This window comes from Pseudochaenichthys georgianus, chromosome 7, assembly GCF_902827115.2.
Source record: "Pseudochaenichthys georgianus chromosome 7, fPseGeo1.2, whole genome shotgun sequence".
NCBI classification, from domain to species: domain Eukaryota; kingdom Metazoa; phylum Chordata; class Actinopteri; order Perciformes; family Channichthyidae; genus Pseudochaenichthys; species Pseudochaenichthys georgianus.
This window is the reverse complement of record NC_047509.1, coordinates 14,683,623-14,705,493: the sequence shown is the minus strand read 5'-3', so window position 1 is coordinate 14,705,493 and position 21,871 is coordinate 14,683,623. Positions and strand designations below refer to the sequence as shown.

General features: G+C 40.8%; 1 protein-coding gene across 1 annotated transcript in view; it reads right to left on the bottom strand.

The window, feature by feature from the left end:
- dock3 (dedicator of cytokinesis 3) overlaps positions 1-18,084 on the bottom strand; it is a 48,322-nt gene extending 30,238 nt beyond the window's left edge. Inside the window, 7 exon segments of the mRNA XM_034087905.2 lie at positions 1,181-1,265; positions 2,525-2,673; positions 4,202-4,298; positions 6,231-6,286; positions 8,587-8,627; positions 9,499-9,582; positions 17,382-18,084. Of these exon segments, the coding sequence (XP_033943796.1) occupies positions 1,181-1,265; positions 2,525-2,673; positions 4,202-4,298; positions 6,231-6,286; positions 8,587-8,627; positions 9,499-9,582; positions 17,382-17,418 (549 nt within the window). The 5' untranslated portion in view covers positions 17,419-18,084.
- Positions 18,085-21,871: the final 3,787 nt, after the last annotated feature.

The following is a 21,871-nucleotide window of genomic DNA, read 5'->3' as shown; positions in this document are numbered from 1 at the left end:
CTTCAGACACACACTACCTGTGGGTTGCCTCTGTCGATGCTTCATATCTGACAATTTGCACCTACGTGCGTAGCCGAGGGGCAATACTACTGCTCCTGCAGCGCTAAAAGAAGCCCACATGAGGCAAAACGTGAGCGTGTGGGAGAGGAGAGGACAAAGCCAGTATCGCCCACACACACCTCTTTGCTCAGCAGCCTGAAAGAACTCCTCTACTCCCCTACCTGAAGAAGTGCCAAGGCCGTGCGCCCTGCCAAAAACAAGCTCACTTTCATCGACAGAGTCATGATGCTTTTTGGCAAGAGAGAGAGAGCTTTTGTTACTGGACAAAGCATTTAGTGCACAAACAATCTGCGTGCAGAGCTGAGAAACATGGCAATGAGATAATGTGAGGCTGCGGGGCATTGGAGAGAGTTTTGATCAGCATATGGAGCTTCCACTTGTGACCAGAAAGGATCTCCCTCCTAGATAGCCGTCTCCAGCAGTATTACATTAGGTTTCATAACATCGGTGATGTAATCGCATATTTATAGTACCTGCTTCAGTTGGTCTCCTCTCTGTGTGTGTGCGTGTATACGTTTAAAAGTCCCAGGTCAGTGAAGACAAAATACATTTCAGGCATAATTTATTCACGGAAATGTGTCTCAAGTCTAGTTGGTGGATTAAAGCAACCAAGAGTAAAATATGTATCTTATTTTTTAAATAAATGCTAAAAGATTAATTTGTATGTATTTTCCCGGAGCCTCACCTAGGACTGTCTCTTTGCATTATGTGTGCATTGCTAGCTGGCAGTCCTGCATGTGAGAGTCACGTGCATGCAAGAAAAGGGACACACTCAATATGGCGGTAAGCATAAAGAGGTCACGTGAGGCAGCTGAATCGCACTCCCTCTTGTGAGTTTATGGATGATTTGATAATCGGTACATTCACACATCCATACACACATTCTTGTATGTAAAACCACATCAGCAGGAAAAAAAGCCACCAAAAAATCTCATAGTCCGCATCATTTGAGACATTACCATACAACGTAGATTACATGACTGCTGCAAAATTGCTGTTCATTTCTCTTATATCCTTCATAGTGCACGTTTACTTTTTAATTTATTATTTTCAATAATTTATGTGGTGAATTTGTACAGCATGCACTGGCTGAAAAATATTCCCACCCTACTGTACATACCAGTTTGTGTAGCTCTGATATGCTGATCTGATCCTGATCCACCATTTCAAACTCTTTTCTGGGAACAAGGTCTAAGCCGAGGTGCCTGGAGAAAGAGGGATAAGAGGAGTATGACAAAATGCAGGCAGAATCAAAACAGTCTCATATTACAACTTCAAGTTAAAATATATTACATGTTAAGCTCTTCAAATACACTCCTGGAGGTTTTTTCACTTCAGCTTTTAAAGATAATATGAGTAGTCAAAATGTGTCACTTCATCAATTTATGATGACCAGCTAACCAATCAGAGCAGACTGGGCTCTGGTTTCAGACAGAGGGTGAAAAGAGGTGCTGCAGCACAGGCAGTATGAGAACCAACAAAATAGTCCCCTTTAATTTATTTTAGGTCATTTATTTTGCTCATCATAATTAGACTGTTAGCTAGTCTAAACTCCAGAAATGCATCATGAAATTAATATTATGCTTTTTTAGTAGACTCAAAATATAATATAATACAAATGTAAATGTTTCCACTTACAACCACTTACATATCTCTTTATATAAACAGTCATCTGTATCAGTTTGCTCGAGGACTACCAGCTACAGTTTGAATCATCACTCAAACTATTTGTTGATGTCAGCACTATCAACAGTCAATGTTGGTTTAGGCATGTACTGATGACAAGATTTCGGATTAGTAGGTTTAAACATTACTTAAACACTCCGAGATGATTATGTATTAAAGAGACCAACCAAAGCGTCTATGGATTAAAGAGGTTAAGTGTTTCCTTACACCTCTAGTTCATGCTTTTATATTTCAAATTGTGCAGCCTCAAAACATGCAGTCAGGGCTGCTGTGATCTTTTAACCATGAAATTAGATCACTACAGCTCTCAGGTCAGTGTGCACTACGAAGCAGTGACCTCAACACGCATGGTGAACAGAATACAGGGAATGTCAGGCTCCACTTCTGAGTGTTTTTTTACATTACACTCATAATAGTTCAAGGAAATATTGGTGTATTATGTGCAATTATTTTATAATAAACTGACATATAAAGTTCTTTCTCAGCTGAGAGGGAGCCCTCATCTGTTTGATCTGTTATGGATGCCAGTCACAGTTGAGTTGGATGGAGTTTTAAACTGGAAACAGTAGGAATATGTCTTCGCAGTTCCTCCAGGGGGATGTGCATTGACTTGAAGCCGCTTGAGATTCACTCATCTGCTAAATGACCATAAAATTACATCATAGACGATGTTATCCCGCACCCACTCATCCAGTGTTGTAGATCACTCCAGTGCCAAGGAAATATTGTATTCCTTGTCCAGCCAATCTCAATACAATTCAGTACAAGAGTCACTCACTCATTGCCCCAGTCGAGTCGTACAGTGATGTGCCGCTTGATCTCACGAGTCTGATCCTGGGCGAGGTGACCCTGGATCAGCTGCCGGCGCAGGTCGATGAGCTCATTCATCACATGACGCAGTTTATGGAATAGATCCACCTTGTGTTTCTGTTGGAGCATCCAAAAGAAGGCTTGGTTAGGATATGTGATCTTCTTCTGCTGCAGCATTTATGGAGAGATTATTCATTTGCCTCTTTAACTACAGCGCTGGACACTGAGAGAAAACAAGAGGTTACTCGCAGATTGTTCTCTGATATCAGACTCTGATGATTTATTATTCAGTCAAAGTATAGATCAAGACACAAATCATGTTCTAACCACTCCTTATCAGCCTGTGCAGTTAGCAGAACAAATGTGTGATGCTTCTGACATTTAAGTCGCACTGCTATTGTTAATTAAACAAAAACTGGTATTCCCCTTGCAAGTCTGCTTTGACCTCCTCACGGTAATGACTTTCATCACTATTTGTCGTAAACTAAGGACAACCCTTTTAATTCAGGCATTTTGTGTTCTCCGTAATGGCACGACAAGTCCACATTACCACCCAGGTTTGTTTACATAAATGCAAAGATTAAGCGGCACCACATTGCCGATGTAAATTTAATGAGGATAAGCCCTGCATGTTCTCAAAGGCTGCTGGAAAACAAAGATTTTTTTTCAGGGTTGATGAGCCCTTTCGGGTGTCTATTCTGCGGGGCTAATTACGTACATTAAAACAGATACACAGTTATGCTTAGGCCATTGCTCCCTGAAGTAATCCATGAATTGTAATTGGAAACAATAAGGTGAAATGTAACAACATTTAGCCAATGCTACATTCTATTATTATGGATGCAACTGTGGCAACATGGCCCATATCACACAGGGGGTGAGCACCAAAACGGGTTCTGTTAAATCAGCGCTTCACATTAGTCGGGCTTCAGAGAAAGTTACATCACTACACCAGCGCCTCCGGCTCCTTAGTTGCTCAGAGCATGAGCAGTCCTCAGTGAGAGGTTATGTAAAAACTCGCTGCCAGCTCCGCAATGTATCTACTCAGCTCCAAACTCCAAACCCTACCAACCACTTCTGCCTGCCCCCTCGCCACATAGCAGGATTAAGAATGCTTTAGGTTTTCCAGTAATCACTTTTGCCCGGGAAAGTAAAGGCTGACTGAAGGTGGCGAGCAGAGCTGGATCTTAAGATGATGCACAAACTACGAGAGGGAGGCTTAAATCAATCAATGCCTGAATGACACAGCATGAAATTGCATGCGACAGGTCTGCAGGCCATTATCTGTGGCCACCATTCCTGTTCCTACAGAGATAGTATATGAAAATGTAGGCTGGCAGTCAGAACGACATGCTAATGGGAAATATCAAAAGGGGCTTTCACTGTATGTTAGCACTGTATCTCTTTGGGTTATTCACTATAGTTGATGGTTATAAAGGTGTTTAATTAAGCGCAGGGAAGAATAAAACATACTGGAAAAGATTATTCGACCAAAACCCCAACGGAGGATGGAAATGAAACACTGATAGATGCAATATATTTTTGTCCCAACTCCCTTGCAAATGTGTTAGATTTAGTCTCACATGTATTGCTTGGTGTTTTGTTTCAAGATTAAGGCGATGTATTGTAATATAGTGCTACTGACTACATAGAGCTGCTTCCACAAGACCCCCCATTCCTGCAGTGTGGAGGTGGTTTCTGTGATGATGGGGTCCTCCAGGGGCACCACCGTCTCACATAGCCTGCAGCAAAAGAGAAACATGTAGATGAATGTGAGCGTGCACAGCGATACAGACAGTTGTTCGGCAGTGATGCAAAGTCGCCAGATTAATTGACCAGATAGCTAAATGCTGAGCTGAGTAACGTTAGTAGAGTACAAGTAACTGATTACTTCTTAAATGTTAAACAACTAACATGTTGTAATTTTCGCTTGCTCAAAACTGACATAATACCACAGGCATTAATGCCACAGCTTGAGGCCAGCTTTTAAATTAGTAACAGCAATGAAATGAAAAAGAGAGTAATCCTATGAAGAGTAAGAATATGTTCCCTGGCTGCAGGAGAGGTAGAGCACTTCAGTAAAAAACACAACACACATCCTTCCTGTGCGACCACACTCAGAGAAACACTAAACCAAGGTTAATTCTCTAGTGAAACTTTGCTCACTAAGCTCCGGCCTGTTCTGAAAGAATTATCTTTAATACTGTATCATTGATTCTTGCAACAAGGGAAGCATCTCCATCCATTACACCATGACTCAGGGTTATTGTCTGTGGCACGAACACTCTGGGAGAACCACAGATATGCAGAAGGTGTGTCACCTCATTAACTCCATGAGACAGCAAAGCACATTTCCCAAAGTGCAACTCATGGAGCGAGGAGGTATTATAATGTGGATTTCCAAGTGTGCACTTTTAATTGTTTGAGTGGAAACAACAATCCTGCTGCTATGTGGAAGCTCAACTGAGAGATGTAACAGCAAACTCCCAGTCCACACTGAGCCACGGCTCCCAGTCTGCAGGGTTAACCTCCATCAGTTCAGGCTGATAAAGAGATCTGCCGCATGTTTTGTCTTCAATTTTATTCTAGCCGATACATCAGGGGCCGGCTTTGCGTCGGGAACTTTGGATGACCTCCACTGTGTGTGCATGCGTGTGTGAGAGAGCACGCATACATGTTAACGACTGTCCAATGAAAGTTGTCTTATCGATTAACACATTGATGTGTCTGCATCATACTCCCTGTGTAATGATTGATAAGAGCTCCTGGCTAGTTCAGAACAAACAGATAGCATTGCTAATATCATCCTTCCTCTATGTTTCAATGGTAGATACGGATCTGTAGAGAAACCACTGCTGATGTTGTCTTCAGTATTTTGAGCTGCACTTCCCTCCTACATAAAATGCTATGTGCTGCAATAAATTCAACAAGCTATTTTAGTTTTGTTTACGTGTCTACTCAATAATAAACCAATTCAAAGATGATGTAATGTTTCCTGCATGTGCAAAGATGTTCCCTTCACTCTAATCTTAGTGTGACCGACACTGGTTGTAGGGGTTGGTGACATGGATAAAATATTCTATTATGTTGTGTTTACTTTAACATTGTGAGATTAAAGTTTGCCATGATGAAGTACATTAGGTATTATTAAATGTGAAACAAAAGAAGTGGAAGAGACTGGTAAAAATGATTAATTACCGTATACATTTCAATATACTGATATTATTCCTTTAATTCCCCTCAATCCAACTCAAATACAATCATATTAAAGGGATTGCTTTATTATCAAACTGCCCACCCACAACTAGTCTAACTAGTCTGTCTCTGCATGTATTTCAGATTCAAAAGCACGTTTTGCTTACTCGTAGCTTTGCATGTTGGATTGTGTTGACACTGCCACAGTATGTCAATAATTTGTTTATGTAACAACAAATTAGTATTGGTGAGTATATCGATCTTTCCAACATTACCAAATATATGTATTGACATCTGCAACCTTCACCGGAGCACACTAGTGAATGCACAGACTTTTATTTGCTACTCAGTCTCTTTTGTTTTCTTTATCGTATGTTGGTGCCTGTATGGCGGCGGGGTACATCCATCAAAATAAGTTAGATAAGCGCATCTCTAATTATGACGCTGTGCAAGCTCAACTAAAACATCAAACGACTTACCCTCTGTTGGTCACTGTGGATTTCTTCAAGTGGACATAGCTGACTGGGAAAATCCCCTGTGGACAGAGAGGAGGGAGCAGAGATGTTACCGAGTGTGACAGGATCACGTTCTTAATTCTCCTGCAACATGTAACCAACGTGTACAGCATTGTGTTGTATGTGGTACAATACCTTCAAGTTAAGATACACTTCTGCTGGCCACACATTATATGTTGAAGGAATTGCTAGCTCACACTTGCATTATATGTTTAGACCATTTCTGCTATGCTGTATGCTGACATGCAGAGAATAAATGAGCATGCGTGCACACACACCACAGAGATGATGAGCCCTTGTGTGGCTTGGCTTAGCAGGGGAAGGGCATGAGAGACTGAGTGGCGCCACCCTTGCAGTTCATCTTTCTTATTCTAATCTGCCAGATGTGAAGAATTGGCCACAGTGAGCAAAACTAATTCCTCTCAGCATAGAGAGAGTATGGGGGCGATTGAATGTGGGCAGTAGAGTACATAACAAAATGGAGGGGTGTTAGTAAGGACTGTAAATAGCTGATGAGAGTAGGGAAGGACAGCATGAAGCCACTAACACCTACATTTACCAGGACTGGACAGCTTTTGTGCTTCTTTTAAAACATTACAGCAGCATCACATAACACTTCAGCTTCTGACATTTCATTTTGAAAGTAGACATACGAAATGGCAACAGATGACCTGCTGCTTTTCTGTTGTTATAATACATCTGGTATTTTTGTTTCTGATAATACGACTGCTTGTGTAATGGCTATTGGGCTCTGTTACAGGTTGTCAATGATGGAGTCTGTCATAAAGAGTTTTTACTGAATAATCAATAAGAAGCAGATGTGTCAGTCGTATATAATAAGCACTTATTGCAGTGCAGAGTATTGATCTCTTTAGGCAGTGATGGGGCTGTATTAGTCAGAGTTCTGCACCTATGCTCTTTACTTACTGAGTGGGATTTATCATAATGATGCCGACTGTGAAGTGGATTCAATCTCTCTGTTCTACCCTCCATCTTAACTTTATTTCTGCCTTGATCACAAATATAACACCACAATAAGTGTGTGCTGCTTCTCTCCTGCATGAAACACTGAAGAAAACAGTGTATGTCATGTTATGGATTAAAACCGAATTGGAGTTTTATTTTAATGTATTTTTCAATTGCTTTTTTTTGCTTAAAAATATGCTTTTATATCACTAATTGCACCATCTGCTGGCTGAAAGGAAAACCAAATTGAGATGTTTTAGACCAGTGCTTCTCAAAGTGGTCCGTGAGTATATTGGTAACATTTCACATTTGAAATAAATAAATACATTTCAGTTTTCCACACTCTCGCGGGAATATCTCCGCAATGGAACAAGCTTAAGTTTCACTTTCGATTGCATGATATAGCCCAGCGCAACACCTTCATCACACTTGCTGCCACTTGTTTGTACAATTTTCAGGCGATTTGTAATATGTTCTAGAAAAACGATGCGTTTTTTTATATTTGTGGAGTTAGGAGGTCCGCGAGTGTTTTTTTATTGGTTAAGTGGTCCTTGGTATGAAAAAGAGAAACACTGTTTTAGACAATTCTGCACAGGAGAGAAAACAGCAGAGTGGTAATACAGCACACAGAGTGGCGGCTCCATGGTGCTATTCTGGGATGCTATTCTGTAAATTGCCATTGTACAAAAATAAAATAAATGATAGAGGTGGCGTCGGCCGCAAACCAAGGTTGGATTAATTGTGTCTTTTCTTGTCTCTGTATTTGCCGTGTGTATTTTATTTTTGTAAATAACATCTTGAAGACGGCCCCCCAATTAGTCTTAGTGTTTTTATGAAATGAAGTCAGAACATCATGGTTAAAAATGCGTCTATGAAAAGCACATTTTGAAAAAGAGGTCAGGAGATTTCTATTTTTGTCAAACAAAGCTCCATTCAATAAGTTAATCAGTCATTAATGTCTTTGTTGTCTAGACAAAGTTATTTTTGGGATGCACATCTCTCATGTCACATTATCATTCACAAAAACGCATTGGTCACTATCAAATAAAAGCTTCACGTGGAGACCACTCTGTATTACAAAGAGACCAGTTGGCGATTCTTAATGTGTTTATTTAAATGTGTGTTAACTTTACTATGATTACTGGCTTTCCAACAACTTATTCAGTTTGCTGCACTACAGTACAAGGTTGTGTCTCAAGTCCAAATAGATCTTTGTATTTTGATTCTGTACTTCAAGTATGCCAGTTTTGATGAGATTCATTTGCTCACATATTCAAAATGCTGAGAACTGTAAGTAGCCTGCAGTAACTAACCCAATCTCCAACCAGTCATTTTTGGACGCTGTTATAATTACCTTGATAGAAGGCTTCTTGGTGGAAAAGCCTCTGTACCATCCTAAAGGAAGAGCAAAATTCACATTAGAAAACCTTACTACATCACAATGAAACACATTGTGCCATTACTTTTTACCTTCATTGAACTTGTACTCGATATGTTAATCTGAATGTAATTCATTACCGTTTTAACTTTGCTAGCTAACTTACTTGCTTAAAATAATGATACTAACTGTTATATTGACTGTTTTATCATTTTATTGGTCATGAAATGGTAAAGAACTCCGTGAAATCAGTTATGTAAGCCTATGTATTAGTTAGTATGGTGGATCACCAGGTATAGGGCTGTATTGAACAAAAAGTGATATCATAATTTTCCAAAAAAGTTACATAAAATCCGCTGTATGTTAGGATTTTATTTTGTGTTAGCTTCAGTGAATCCTTCTTTTGGTTTGATGGTGCAGTTTATTTTTAGGTCAAGATCTGGAAATCAATAACTGCTTATAATAACTGCTTTACTAGACTCTATTTTCCATAACATACTGTAAGCAGAAAAGTGTCTAACAGGACTCTCTCAAGAGATTTATTAGCAAATATGGACCTGTGAAATTAAGTTTTTACAACATGCTGGTTTGAATGGTGTTTCAAAGCCTACTTCTATGATTAACCTTAGATCTGGCGCAGAAAAACAGAATGCTTTAATTTATTTATTTCACTTAAAAGTAATTCCATTTAAATACTGTGTCTAGATTTGTTTTTACTTTAGTATGCAGATGTATTCAGTCCCATATAAAATACTAAGAAAGAAGGACCCTTAGGCCTGAGTGAACATGACCACCACACAATACTTTAGGCACATGATATCTCTCTGCAGTACAGATCTGATTGTTATTTACAATCAGACACAATCATTTGGGCGGGATTGCTTTTACCTTCACTCTTCTCCAAAATCTGTACAGTTTCCCCAATCTCCAGGACTAAGGCCTGACATGTTGATGACCGGAAGTTGCAGATCACTGAAAAGAGAAAAACAATCATGAGGCAACAGTGATGAGAACACATATTTGACCTGATTTGACTGTGATGTATTTTTGTGTACAACATATATTCTTTGTGTCATTTTTGTGACCTCTGATTAAGCAAGGGGCTTCTCTTAGACTTTGGGGTCTCTATCTAATTCATAAAGTGTAAAGTCTCCGCACAGCATGTCTTTTTGGGTTGAAGCGGGACTTTTAATAAGCTGTTAAACACAAACATCTAAACTCGCTGACACACAGGAACCACTGCTTAGCAAACTGTAAACAAGCTCCCACCCTGAAGTGGGTAGTCATTTTAATAAGCAATTAATTCTTAAGCGGCCTGATTTTTGTGGAATGTTAAGTTAATTGAACTGTCTCCCAAAATAGAGCCCACACAATCTGCTAAGTAGTAAACGCTGCTTTATCATAAGTCGGTATTAGCATAATAAATCTTCCAAGCCACCCGCTTTTGCAGCATCATGCAGTCTTTGACCGTACACAGAAACATCTTGTGACTCAAACACTGATTAAGAACATGATTATTCCTCAGGGGACGATGCCACAGTAAAGGCTTTCACAATGGGATGGCCTCTGGAGCCAGTTTTTTGTCATCTCTGCATCTATGTAACATACAGGCCTCAGTAAAGACAAACTTGTTTAACTACGACAGGGCTCCACTGATGATTTTAAACCTACAAATGGTGGCCCTTCGAGGGGAGTTTGGTGTGAATCATTATGCTAATTAACTAGCCAGGGGACCCAGTGAGGGGGAGGAAGAGGAGGAGGGGCTTGGGCTCAGTTCCTGTGCTCGGGTAACTATGGCAACAGATCATCTACAAACTGGAGGGCTTTCTTCACTGTAACTGCTGCGGGGATCCGGGCATTTTTAAATGGCGAAGCTTACGGATGCTGCATGGCGCTAGAGTTCAAGTCAAGCGTATTAGGCATGTATTAGAGTCAGAGAGATGGATAGACTTAAGAGAGCCTCCTTGTCACCTTTTGCCCCTGCCTGGGGCTCTTTTCCAGCCAAGGCTAAGTATTGCCTATTTTAGAGTGCTATTCTTTAATGGCCTCTATTTCATTTGAATTGCAAAACCTGCACTCACACCATTTTAAAACTCTTTAGCGGAGGCCATGTCAGAACAAGATGAGCTTGTCATGTTTGAGAGAGATGGGCGCATCAAGCAGACTCGTATTTTCATAGTCCACCCTCACAAAACCTCCAAGCTGTGTAAACACTCTTTCATTGTGACTAAAAGCTTCAGAGTATTAGCATATCCACAAAAGAAAAAAAACAAGAAAATGCATATTTTTATACTTCAACATGTTGAACGTAGGATGTTGGAAGGACTGATGGGACAGGCAGTGGAAATGTTGGCAAAAGCAAACATTTCTGCTGAGCAACATAATATCAGTCCAGACTGTCCCTCGATTTAGTTGCATATAGTCCACATGGCATCTTAAGGCTGCTATTGTGTAACCACAAACTCACTGGTAGGAATTATGGAGCTTAAGCACAGCAGGAGACTCCTGCTGTCCTCCACTCTTCTCACACCTCGCCACCTCTCCATTGTTACATGTATCACAGATATATACGTTTACTCATCCATACCTCTATTAGCAACTGCATCTATTCACTCATTTAATATCAGATGTTCGGTTTTAGGGGCATGACTGCTTTTTTAAATCCTATTTTTTCCCACTCGACCAAGTTGTTTGTAACATGTTTACATGTTTTTGTATCTTCTGGCTGGCGAAAATGTTGATGGCAGCAAAGAGATGCAATGCATTTTCATAAATAAATATCAGGCTAGGCAAATCTATAAAGACCAAAACCAAGGAAATAGCTAAATAATTCTCCAGAAAAGTAGAAGAATTACAACTTATAGCCAGATAACTCATGAAGTATAAAAGATGCTAGATTTAATTAACTAAACTTTAAATGGTAATAGTTGTCGATAGGCAAAATATCAACTCAAATCTCAGTTATTCTTCAGATAACATTTTTTTAACAGCCTGGACCAATCTCCTAAGAATCCAGTTTTTCTGAGTTGGTGTAAAGTGAGAACAGACGCTGGAGTTTATTTTCCATAACAGCACCTAATTACTACCACCGCCATCTCCTGAATAAACAAACAAGTTATCATTCTGGATTTAATCACGCAGAAGTTATGACATTCAAGCGCTGAAGTTGACACTATTTATGGTTTCACTTTGGTCACCTAATACTGAGAATAGTAGAAGAAAAGGCACCCAATGAGTATCAAGCCTCATAGTAAACAGCATTAGACTCAGGAGACCAGAGATATACTGGTGCACAAAATACCTTTTAAAATCAGCCTGAGTGAGAATTAAGAAAGCTCTTCCTCTGTTGTGCCTTATTTTCTAAGTTGCCGCTCTTCACCAGCAGTAATGCCTAAAAGGCCGATAAGTGAACACTAAAACCCTCACCTTGTTAATAGAATCCTGCAGTGTTGCGATGTAAAAAGAGCTGTTATGTGATGATTGCAAGAAAAATGTGGCAATTCAAGGATCTCATTTGTGCAGCAACATTCTCTTGAACGTCTCTTATATCTTCTCGTAATATTCTGTTAAAGGGGCCCTACAATGATTGTTAGGGGTTTCCCTTTCCTCTAGTGTGTGGTATAAGTGTCTGTGCATGTTAATGATCTGCAAATACTAAATACCCAAAGTTATCTCCAGAGGGAGTTTCTCTCCCACACACTCCCCCTCTGCCTGAAACGCCTCCATTGGACTCCTTTATTTACTTCCGCAACATAGTGACATCACTATATAACACTCGCACTTCTATTGGCTGGTGCTCCAACACATTGTGCGTGAAAGGCAGGTCACTCCACAGAAACTGCTCTCATTGCTGTCACTGAGGAACTGCACACTGCCAAAGCAGCATCCCTCTCCTCTCTCATCATCCTGTTGGACCCGTCTGCTGCATTCGACACGGTGAACCATCAGATCCTCCTTCGTGCTCTCCAAGAACTTGGAGTTTCAGGCTCTGCACTTTCCCTCCTCACCTCATACCTCAAAGACCGTACCTACAGGGTAACTTGGAGAGGGTCGGAGTCCGACCCTTGTCAATTAACTACAGGGGTCCCTCAGGGCTCTGTTCTTGGTCCCCTCCTCTTCTCCCTGTACACAAACTCGCTCGGATCTGTCATTAGCCCGCATGGTCTTTCATACCACTGCTACGCTAACGACACCCAATTAATTCTGTCCTTTCCCCGCTCAGAGACCCAGGTCGTCGCACGCATCTCTGCTTGTCTAGCTGACATCTCTCAGTGGATGTCTGCTCATCACCTCAAGCTCAACCTTGACAAGACTGAACTGCTTTTACTTCCGGGAAAAGATTGTCCCACTCTTGACCTGACTATCAACATCGGCACCTCTGTTGTTTCCCCGACCCAGACTGCAAGGAATCTGGGTGTGATCCTAGATAACAATCTGTCCTTCACTGCAAACATCGCTGCTACAACCCGTTGCTGCAGATACACGCTTTACAACATCAGGAGGATGCGTCCCCAGCTGACCCAGAAAGCGACGCAGCTTCTGGTCCAGGCTTTCGTCACCTCACGCCTAGACTACTGCAACTCCCTCCTGGCTGGTCTACCTGCATGTGCCATCCGACTTCTGAAGCTCATCCAGAATGCAGCGGCTCGTCTGGTCTTTAACCTTCCTACATTTTCCCACACCACGCCGCTCCTCCGCTCCCTCCACTGGCTTCCGGTAACTGCTAGAATTCACTTCAAGACACTGGTACTTGCGTACCATGCTGCGAATGGATCTGGCCCTTCCTACATCCAGGACATGGTTAAACTGTACACCCCAGCACGTGCACTACGCTCTGCATCAGCCAAACGACTCGCTGCACCCTCGCTGCGAGGGGGACCCAAGTTCCCATCAGCAAAAACACGTGGGTTTGCTATCCTGGCTCCAAACTGGTGGAATGAGCTCCCCATTGACATCAGGACAGCAGAAAGCTTACACACCTTCCGGCGCAGACTGAAAACTCATCTCTTTCGACTCCACCTCGAGCAATAGAATTACTAACAAAAAACTGCTAACAAAGCACTTATATACTAATAAAGGACTGGCTTATCTAAATGCAGTTGAGTAGCACTTGAAATACTTGGCTCTATGAAACCTGATGTACTTATATGATTCTGTTTTCTTCAAGGTTGTGTCTTCCTGGTCGAATGTACTTATTGTAAGTCGCTTTCGATAAAAGCGTCAGTTAAATGCAATGTAATGTAATGTAATGAAAGGCTAGGGGGTGGGACTTCTCTAAGAGGTTGACCAATCAAAACAGAGCCGGCCAGCTAACCAATCAGAGCAGACTGGGCTCTGGTTTCAGACAGAGGGTGAACAGAGGAGCTGCAGCACAGGCAGTATGAGATCAATGGGTTTTTGAACATTAAAGCACGTAAACATGTCAGAGTAGAGGTAAAAAATACAAATATGATCCTGACAGATTATTTTCTGTAGAAATCCGGTCTCCATGTACTCAAGCTCCTCTGTATGACGTTGACCTTTGACCTATTTGTGTTCCATTCTCCTGTTTCCTGTCATTTGTATGGTCAAGCCAACTCCAATATGTAAGCTATCAACACAAACATCTATTGTTCTTTTACAGCAGATGCGGGAGACAAGTATCCAGCGTTAATATTTGTACTTGCCGACATGTCTTGAAAAATGTTTTTCCTCTATATGTAATATAGCAATTAGCACACAGCATGAACGGCCTGATGACTTTGTGTTAGAATCAGCGAGAGACACATAGAGTTCCTAACTGTACAATGGTCCACAGGGGAGACATATTCTGCAGAGAGTGAAGATGCCATAAAAACCTGCCAGTAAACATTATTGTGGATTATAAACACTCTGCTTTTTCAAAACAACTGAGTGATAAATGGGGACCACTGTGCTGAGAAATAGTATTATTAAAAAAGACACTGTGCTCATCTTAAATGCAGCACTGAAAACTCTTTGGTTTTTCTATTCTCTTTTAGTTCCAGCCTGATTCATGATTGGTACATCTGAAGCCTAACTGCTTACCGAGTGGATCCTTTAACCATTTCAGTAATGCAATGTGAGTGTGAAGGCCATGAAGGCCTGCTTGAGTAGTTCTGTCCCAGATCCAGCAAAGTTCAAATGTACACAACAGTCTTTGGGTTTCGCCCACTGAGTCATGTTGCTCAGCACGACTTATATACAGACTCCCTTACTCAGACACATTACTGCGCCGAAGTATTGCTAACCTAGGGATGTCTGCCACAGAGGCAGAGGAGCATGTTACGTATCGGATCCCAAACCAGTGTCACAGAATAAAGGCATGCTACTCAGCTGCAGGGGTCTGTGTAGCCGCAAGACGACGACCTCAAAACACTTTAAATGACCATCAACATGATCACACATGCAACAATAGGTATACTTTAATGGTGTAAAGTGCAGTTGAGGTACAGAAAACGACAGTACTAAGGAGATTTGTAAATCAGTGCCCATAATGAATCCAAAAGTGCTCATCGAAATCAAGCTAAAATCATGGCTACTTTGGGCTACATTAATCTCTCTAATCCCATTCTCAGTTGAACATTAGCTCCATCTTTTGTTCTCTCCTGAACACGTTTGATCCTCGATCTGTCCATTTCAGATAATGGTGGCCTAGCCCGCTAGATTATTTCATGTTACTGCTACAGTAGTTTGTGCCTGAGACACGTTCATGTGGCTACATCATTGTTTCGCTCTCTCTCTTTCTCATGTGGGCTGGTTTACAGTCAGGTTATATGAGAGGAGTCCATTAGTGACTCATTTGCAAATAAAAGTCATTTTAAAAAGACTGGACCGAGGATCGGTTTAATTTTTTTAATCTATTGTAATGTTAACCTCCCACATTGTGTTTTTTATTTTAAAATTTGCATTTTCCTTGGGGTACAACATTTTGACAAATGTGTTATTAAATAAGGCAGACAAAGTTGGTATAAATTAGTTGATGATTTAAATAATTCTAAAAAAATTAAGTGCAGTTGCTGAGTGGAAAGAGCAGGGCAACCCTACAGCACATTCAAATCCAGGCCTATGCTGCCACTATGCAAGTGATTTACAAACTTATATTAGTTCCTGCATAAACAAAGAAAATAATGAATAGGCAACAATTCGAAGAAAGGCATTAACATTTCATGAGGTGGTCTCCAACCGTTTCCTGTTTAGACGGAGCCCATTAAAAATAGAACAGAAAATAAAGGCCTGGGTTGCTGCTAAAGATCACGGCTCAGGTTCATATTGGTGTATGGCATTATTGGTGAGAGACAATTTACAGGCAGGGACAAAATAAGCAAAGATAATGGGGAAATGTGCAAAATGGTGCTAATAACAGAGGAGTCAGGAGGAGAGGAGAACACGGACTGTACTGCCAGTTAACATGTGTGATTTTGAACCTAGTATGTCAACACGTTCTCTCAGGCGAAGGGGGAAATTGTAGCAGAGTAATGTGTGTTGCTGTTACAATGTACAGTATGTACTGTGTAGGTTCAAGGCGCTTTGCCTCCCCGCATTTCAGCACCATGGACAGAGCCAGGTCACTCCACTGCTGCGGAGGCTGCGGAGAACTGTTGCTTCCCCTCACTTCCTCTCTGTTAAAACCCCGATATTTGCGCAAAGAAAAAAAAACACCTGCAGTGAATCTGTGATGGAGCAATGGATGCGTGGAAGGAAAAAAAAAACACAAACGACTGAATGCGATAAGATGATTACTGTACAGCCACAACAAGAGCCGATATTATGGTGGATTGCCATTTGGGACTCTCATCCTGCGGTCTTTATGAAACGATGATGACAAATGTAATGCCTCCAAACAAAGTGTATATGTGTGGGCGTGTATATGAGGAGGGAGTATAATGTGCAAGCCAGCACGAGTAACAGCTGTAGAGCATCTGGAAATGACTCATTCCCCTATTGAAAACCTAGGATAATCACAGCTATAGACACCTTGGCCGTGGCAGTGGGGTTCAGCAGTCCCTTAGTGATGACCGTGTGGTGTCTCATGGCGTAATTGTTGCCTATTCTATTGGAGACTTGATTGTAAACAGCTCGCTTTGATTTTTTTTCGTCCATAAACAGCTAATCTGAATGGGGAAACGCTGATGTTGCACTTTCACCTTTCCCTCTGGGTCAAAGTAAACACATGCAGGGATGAAATGTGGTATTTGTTACAGCGCAGTCCCTTGCAGCAGCAGCATTAGGGCTGATGTCTTCTTACAGGTAGACTCCGGCTCCACTCCAACCTACACCTGTTGGAGGGACGCAGTCACGATGCCCCCTCGTGGTTTCAACACGAATCGTTTTTTCCCCTCTTCCCCCTCCAGATATGCTCATAAGAATAAAGGCTAAAATGCTACACTGACGCATTTTCTTATTTATTTTTATATATAAAAAAACACACAACCAAGAGTAAGAGCCGGATCTAAAGCACCGCCTGCGGTTGTGTGCGATAGCATCTTTAAGGTGGTGGGCTGTAGGCTGTATCATCCCACGCAATTTCCCTTTCAATGCAGTCACTGGCCGTGTATATCAGCCATTACAAGTGTGTGTGTTTTTCATTGGGTGTAATAGGCATAATAAGAGGGGAAATGGTCTGGATAGCCTATGCGGGGTGTCGATGAACACACATTGGGTGTTTCTCGTGGAAAAACTGTCATCACAGCGCTGTATTAATAAAGTCAATTAAAATAAGATAAATAAATAAAACATTATTAGATAATCAATATAGGATGCAATTGACTTACCAACTCCGATTTTCTCCTCTTCTGTAGGTATCCACATATTTGGTTATTTTCCCTCCGGTAGAGAAAGCCACATTATGTCGATATCGTTAGATGATGCTGCTAGAAAATGAGAGCTGAAGGCTACAAATGATCCTGGCTGCTCAAACATGGGACTACATGTCTCGACCGAAATCTCTGTCCTAGCATCTGTGTGTGCAGGGGAGAGGAAGGACCATGAAAGCACCGATATATCCTCTCTATTATGTTCCGGCGTGTGTCTCCAGTCTGATGCAGTCTCCGTGTCCACCTAATGTAACGCGCACACACACACACATACACACTCGCGCAGGCAGGCACGAACGCTCGCACGCACACGGTGAGCGGTTTTCTCGTCTCCAGTAAAAAGGTGTTATTGCAGCCGAATTTAAAGTGGAACAAAGATGCTTCTTTTCCTCGAAGATTATTTATTTAATTTCTTAGTTTTTTCTCTCTTCTCCTTTTTTCCTCAGCCAATCGCTCAGCTCCAGATGATCCGGCTGCTCAGGCAGCGCGCACAATCGATCGGTAATTAGGAGGTAATAGGTCGCGATATCGTTCCGCGGTCAGAACTGTCGAGATGCTTCAAGAAAATACTGAGAAAGCTGCAATATAACATAAGCTGCGCCATCTTCATGGTCATCACATGACTCGTTTTGTCAACACTGATGTGTCAAGCATTTGCAAATATATGCGCCCTCTCTCTCTCTCTCTCTCTCTCTCTCTCTCTCTCTCTCTCTCTCTCTCTCTCTCTCTCTCTCTCTCTCTCTCTCTCTCTCTCTCTCTCTCTCTCTCTCTCTCTCTCTCTCTCTCTCTGCATGGCAGTTGCATCCATCACAAACAGCATTTTCTCTTGCTAGTAAACTGGCTGGCAGTCTGCCTTTTTTTGATTGGATGCATAGCTTTGGGGGTTGTTGGCCATGAAGTAGCTCCCGGTGTTACGGATCAGACCATGTGGGGAAGCACCTCCTGGTTGAGTCATTTCAAAGAAACAGACCCACTACCGGTGATGCTTTGTCATAGTGCAGTCATGCTCCCACACTGATGGGATGCAACTAATTCCTAAAGGCCACTTTTCCCTTTGGATTTGATTGATAGGTTGGACAAACAGTGGATTTATCTTTAGACCTACATCACACGACAACAGGCTGCTTTATAGATGACATTCACGTAAAATAAACGATGGATTTTGAAAAAATACAAATGCATGTTGTGGATTAATGAGCTGTTAACATGATGTGTGGATATTACCTTGATCCCAGTTCAGACACATCTGCTACAATCATCTGCATGTTTTCTTCTTCTGAATTTAATATGAAGATTCAGTTCGGTAGGCTATGAGTACGTTTTTTGTATACTGTACATTATATGTATATTTGTTTTATTATATTTCCACATGTGATGGTCTAAGTTATTTGTAAGCCTCCAAAATGTTTTGAAGAACATTCTGGTGGGAAGGAAGTTGTGAACTGTCTCGATATTAACTTGTTCATCTTTTGTTGTCTTAAAACTCAAATAAATACTGTATTCGGCCTTAAGCTCTCAACACATCTCGCCAGATACGAGGAAACAACTTGTTTGTCAGGTTTGACTTTTAATGACATACTGTATACCGGATGTGATGCAATGAATTTAGTTGAGTTGACTTTATGGCGTAGTAAGTGAGTCACTGCTGGTAAAACAGTCTGTGGGGAAAGATGAACATGATGCATTCACTTTGCTCTGAAGCTTAAACCTGCAGTTAACAATACGTACCACAGTGACCTAATTATTCCAGTAAGGCATATAACATCCTATCCTTATATTTGTGAACGTTCCAGGAACGCAATTTATGTTCTGCGTTGAAAATGTCCCTCTGTCCCCCCGAGACCTTGATTTAAACATGTGAACAACAGCATGATGTGGAAAGAGAACATAGAGGCTGATGTTTTAAACCAGACGGATAAACAGTTGTATTCCTAAAACATTTGTTATACAGTATCTCACCCATTGCTCAACGCACGTCTGGTCCATTCAGTGCAATAAGCTGTCTTGTCCTATACACAAGGCCTTCATGAGTAGAAGAATAGAGTGATTTGGTGAATATTGAGCGTCCAGTGAGTTTGATGTAGTGTGGGAGGGAGGGCAGTATTCAGGAGGGTAATTTCTCTCCATCATAGCGATGCTGTGACTGACTCCCATCTGTCTATTACTTCAAGTGGAACACTGTGGGCGGTGTTCCACTCACATACATAAAGCTGAAGGAGAGTGGGGTGTTTTTGAAAGCTAAATATGCGTCCCAGCTAATAAACATTTGAGAGAAAATATAAAACGTACAAAATAACAAGCAACTATCCTTGCTGAACATCTGGTTAGGTGACACTACAGCATACATGTTAAAGCTGGCACAAAGGACATATTATATAATTAAAGATTTGAAAAGGCCTCATGCACTTGTCATTTTCTGACAACATTACACTTGCTCGGCTATGAGCAGAGGCTACATTTAGCTGCTGCTCTGATGCAGCAGCACAGGACGAGACACCGGTCCCTTGCAAACAGGGATTGCCTAATACAGCGAGCTATCTGTTTCGACACTCCCAAAGCTAGCAGGCAATAAGAGCCAGCGGAGGAGGTAATAAGAAGCACGGCCTACCAACTCATCCATCACCTGCAAACACACAAACACACACATTCTTATTTCTTTACTCTTCTCAGGATCATACATTTCATGCGCTCGCTGTACAAACAATCGCTGTCTGTACACATGGACACACACACAAACACACATGCTCAATTTAGAAAACATATTTGATCCTATTTTAATGTGGTGTTTTTTAAATGGGTCTATTTTAATAAGATCTATTAATAACTGTGGGGGAGGCAACGGGAACATTTAGTGGCAAATCCCTGCATGCACCATTCAACCATCAAGTGACCTGAATAATGGCACGTTATGGTAAATGTAAGGTATCTTAACACTTAAAGGGCAATAAATATATCATTAGTTACATGGAAAGATATGAAACATAACAAATATATGATTAAAATGTATATGCAAACTCAGCTGCTGGTAATTATTAAAGCAAATGTCAACTGTCATAGTTTCTTTATAAAATAACGCCAGGTAAACTGTACCCTCATTTTATTGGACGTAATTTAACGTAACTAAATTGTTATATATAGACTATGATTTTTGCCTGAATGGTCAATTAACATATTATCATAACCTCTATCTAATAAGGTAATTCCATTTTGCAAGAGAGACCCGAGTACAGCAGGAGAAATCGAGCAGATAAGACACAAACCGAAAAAAGCCTGTCACACAAAAACACAACAATACGTTACATCTCTACAATAAAACAGAAAAAAGTAAACCTATCCAATTGGACCAGGAATTTAGGTGCTTACGTCCTTTGTAATTAATTCCAATTATTTGGCCCAAGCACTTGAAGGCTGATCCATCCAGTATTTACTCAAGCTCTATCAGGTGTTAGCCAGTCCTGTGATCTGGTCTGATGAACAGTAGCTATCATTTGAGACGAGATGTGATTGGAGGATACATTTACAAACGGTAGTATGGTGTAGTTTTAGCATGAATGTGCAGGATACCTTCATTGTCAAGCACAGACATGACAGTAAAATATGGGAACCCCAATTTGTGTTTAGCGATTCTGTGCCAACTATGAGAAGAGTGCTAACTAAGCAAATTCCCTTATACTTCAATTTCAGACGTTTAAGTAGATGGACATGGTTTAATTTAAAGATGAGCCATGTAGGAATTCATAAAACTGTGTCATCTGCACATGTCTTGATGCATTGAGAGAAGCGTGGCCGGCTGATCTGAAAGTACATTTTACAGCTGAGTGCTCAGATTATGCTCAATACTACACTCCAATATGTACCGGCCATGGCCTGATTCAATTTAAGGCGGCATGCAGACTTCATCTGTTTAAAGTCTGAGTGTTTCCATCTATTGATGATTCTTGTAATGTATTTAAAATTCCACGGTGAAACAAAATAATACATTTGGCTTTTCTAACTTTCAGGTTACTGGTCCTCCATCTTTTATGCTGTATCTAAGATACTAGAAAAATGAATATATCCAAATCCTCTTACAGACAATTCTTTGGCATCCAACGTCAATCATCATAATCTAAAATAGTAATTGATTATGACATTTACCGTTTTTATATATATATATATATATATATATACATAATTTAATATATTTATTACAAAAAAAATGGGGGGGGGGGGTTACCTTATTATACTTGATGTTGTTATTGGAGAGAAAAAAGCAAATTAAATAGTTTTGCTGCATTTTGTATACAACATTTTTTTTATGTGAAAACTAATAAAGTGGGGAGATATGAATCACCATCTGCATAAAATAGTATAATGCTGTATTTGAATAGAATTATGTTTATTGATTGAAAATAATAATGAACAAAGAAAGAATCTGTATCGCATGTATTTGGTCATTTAGAGGGGGG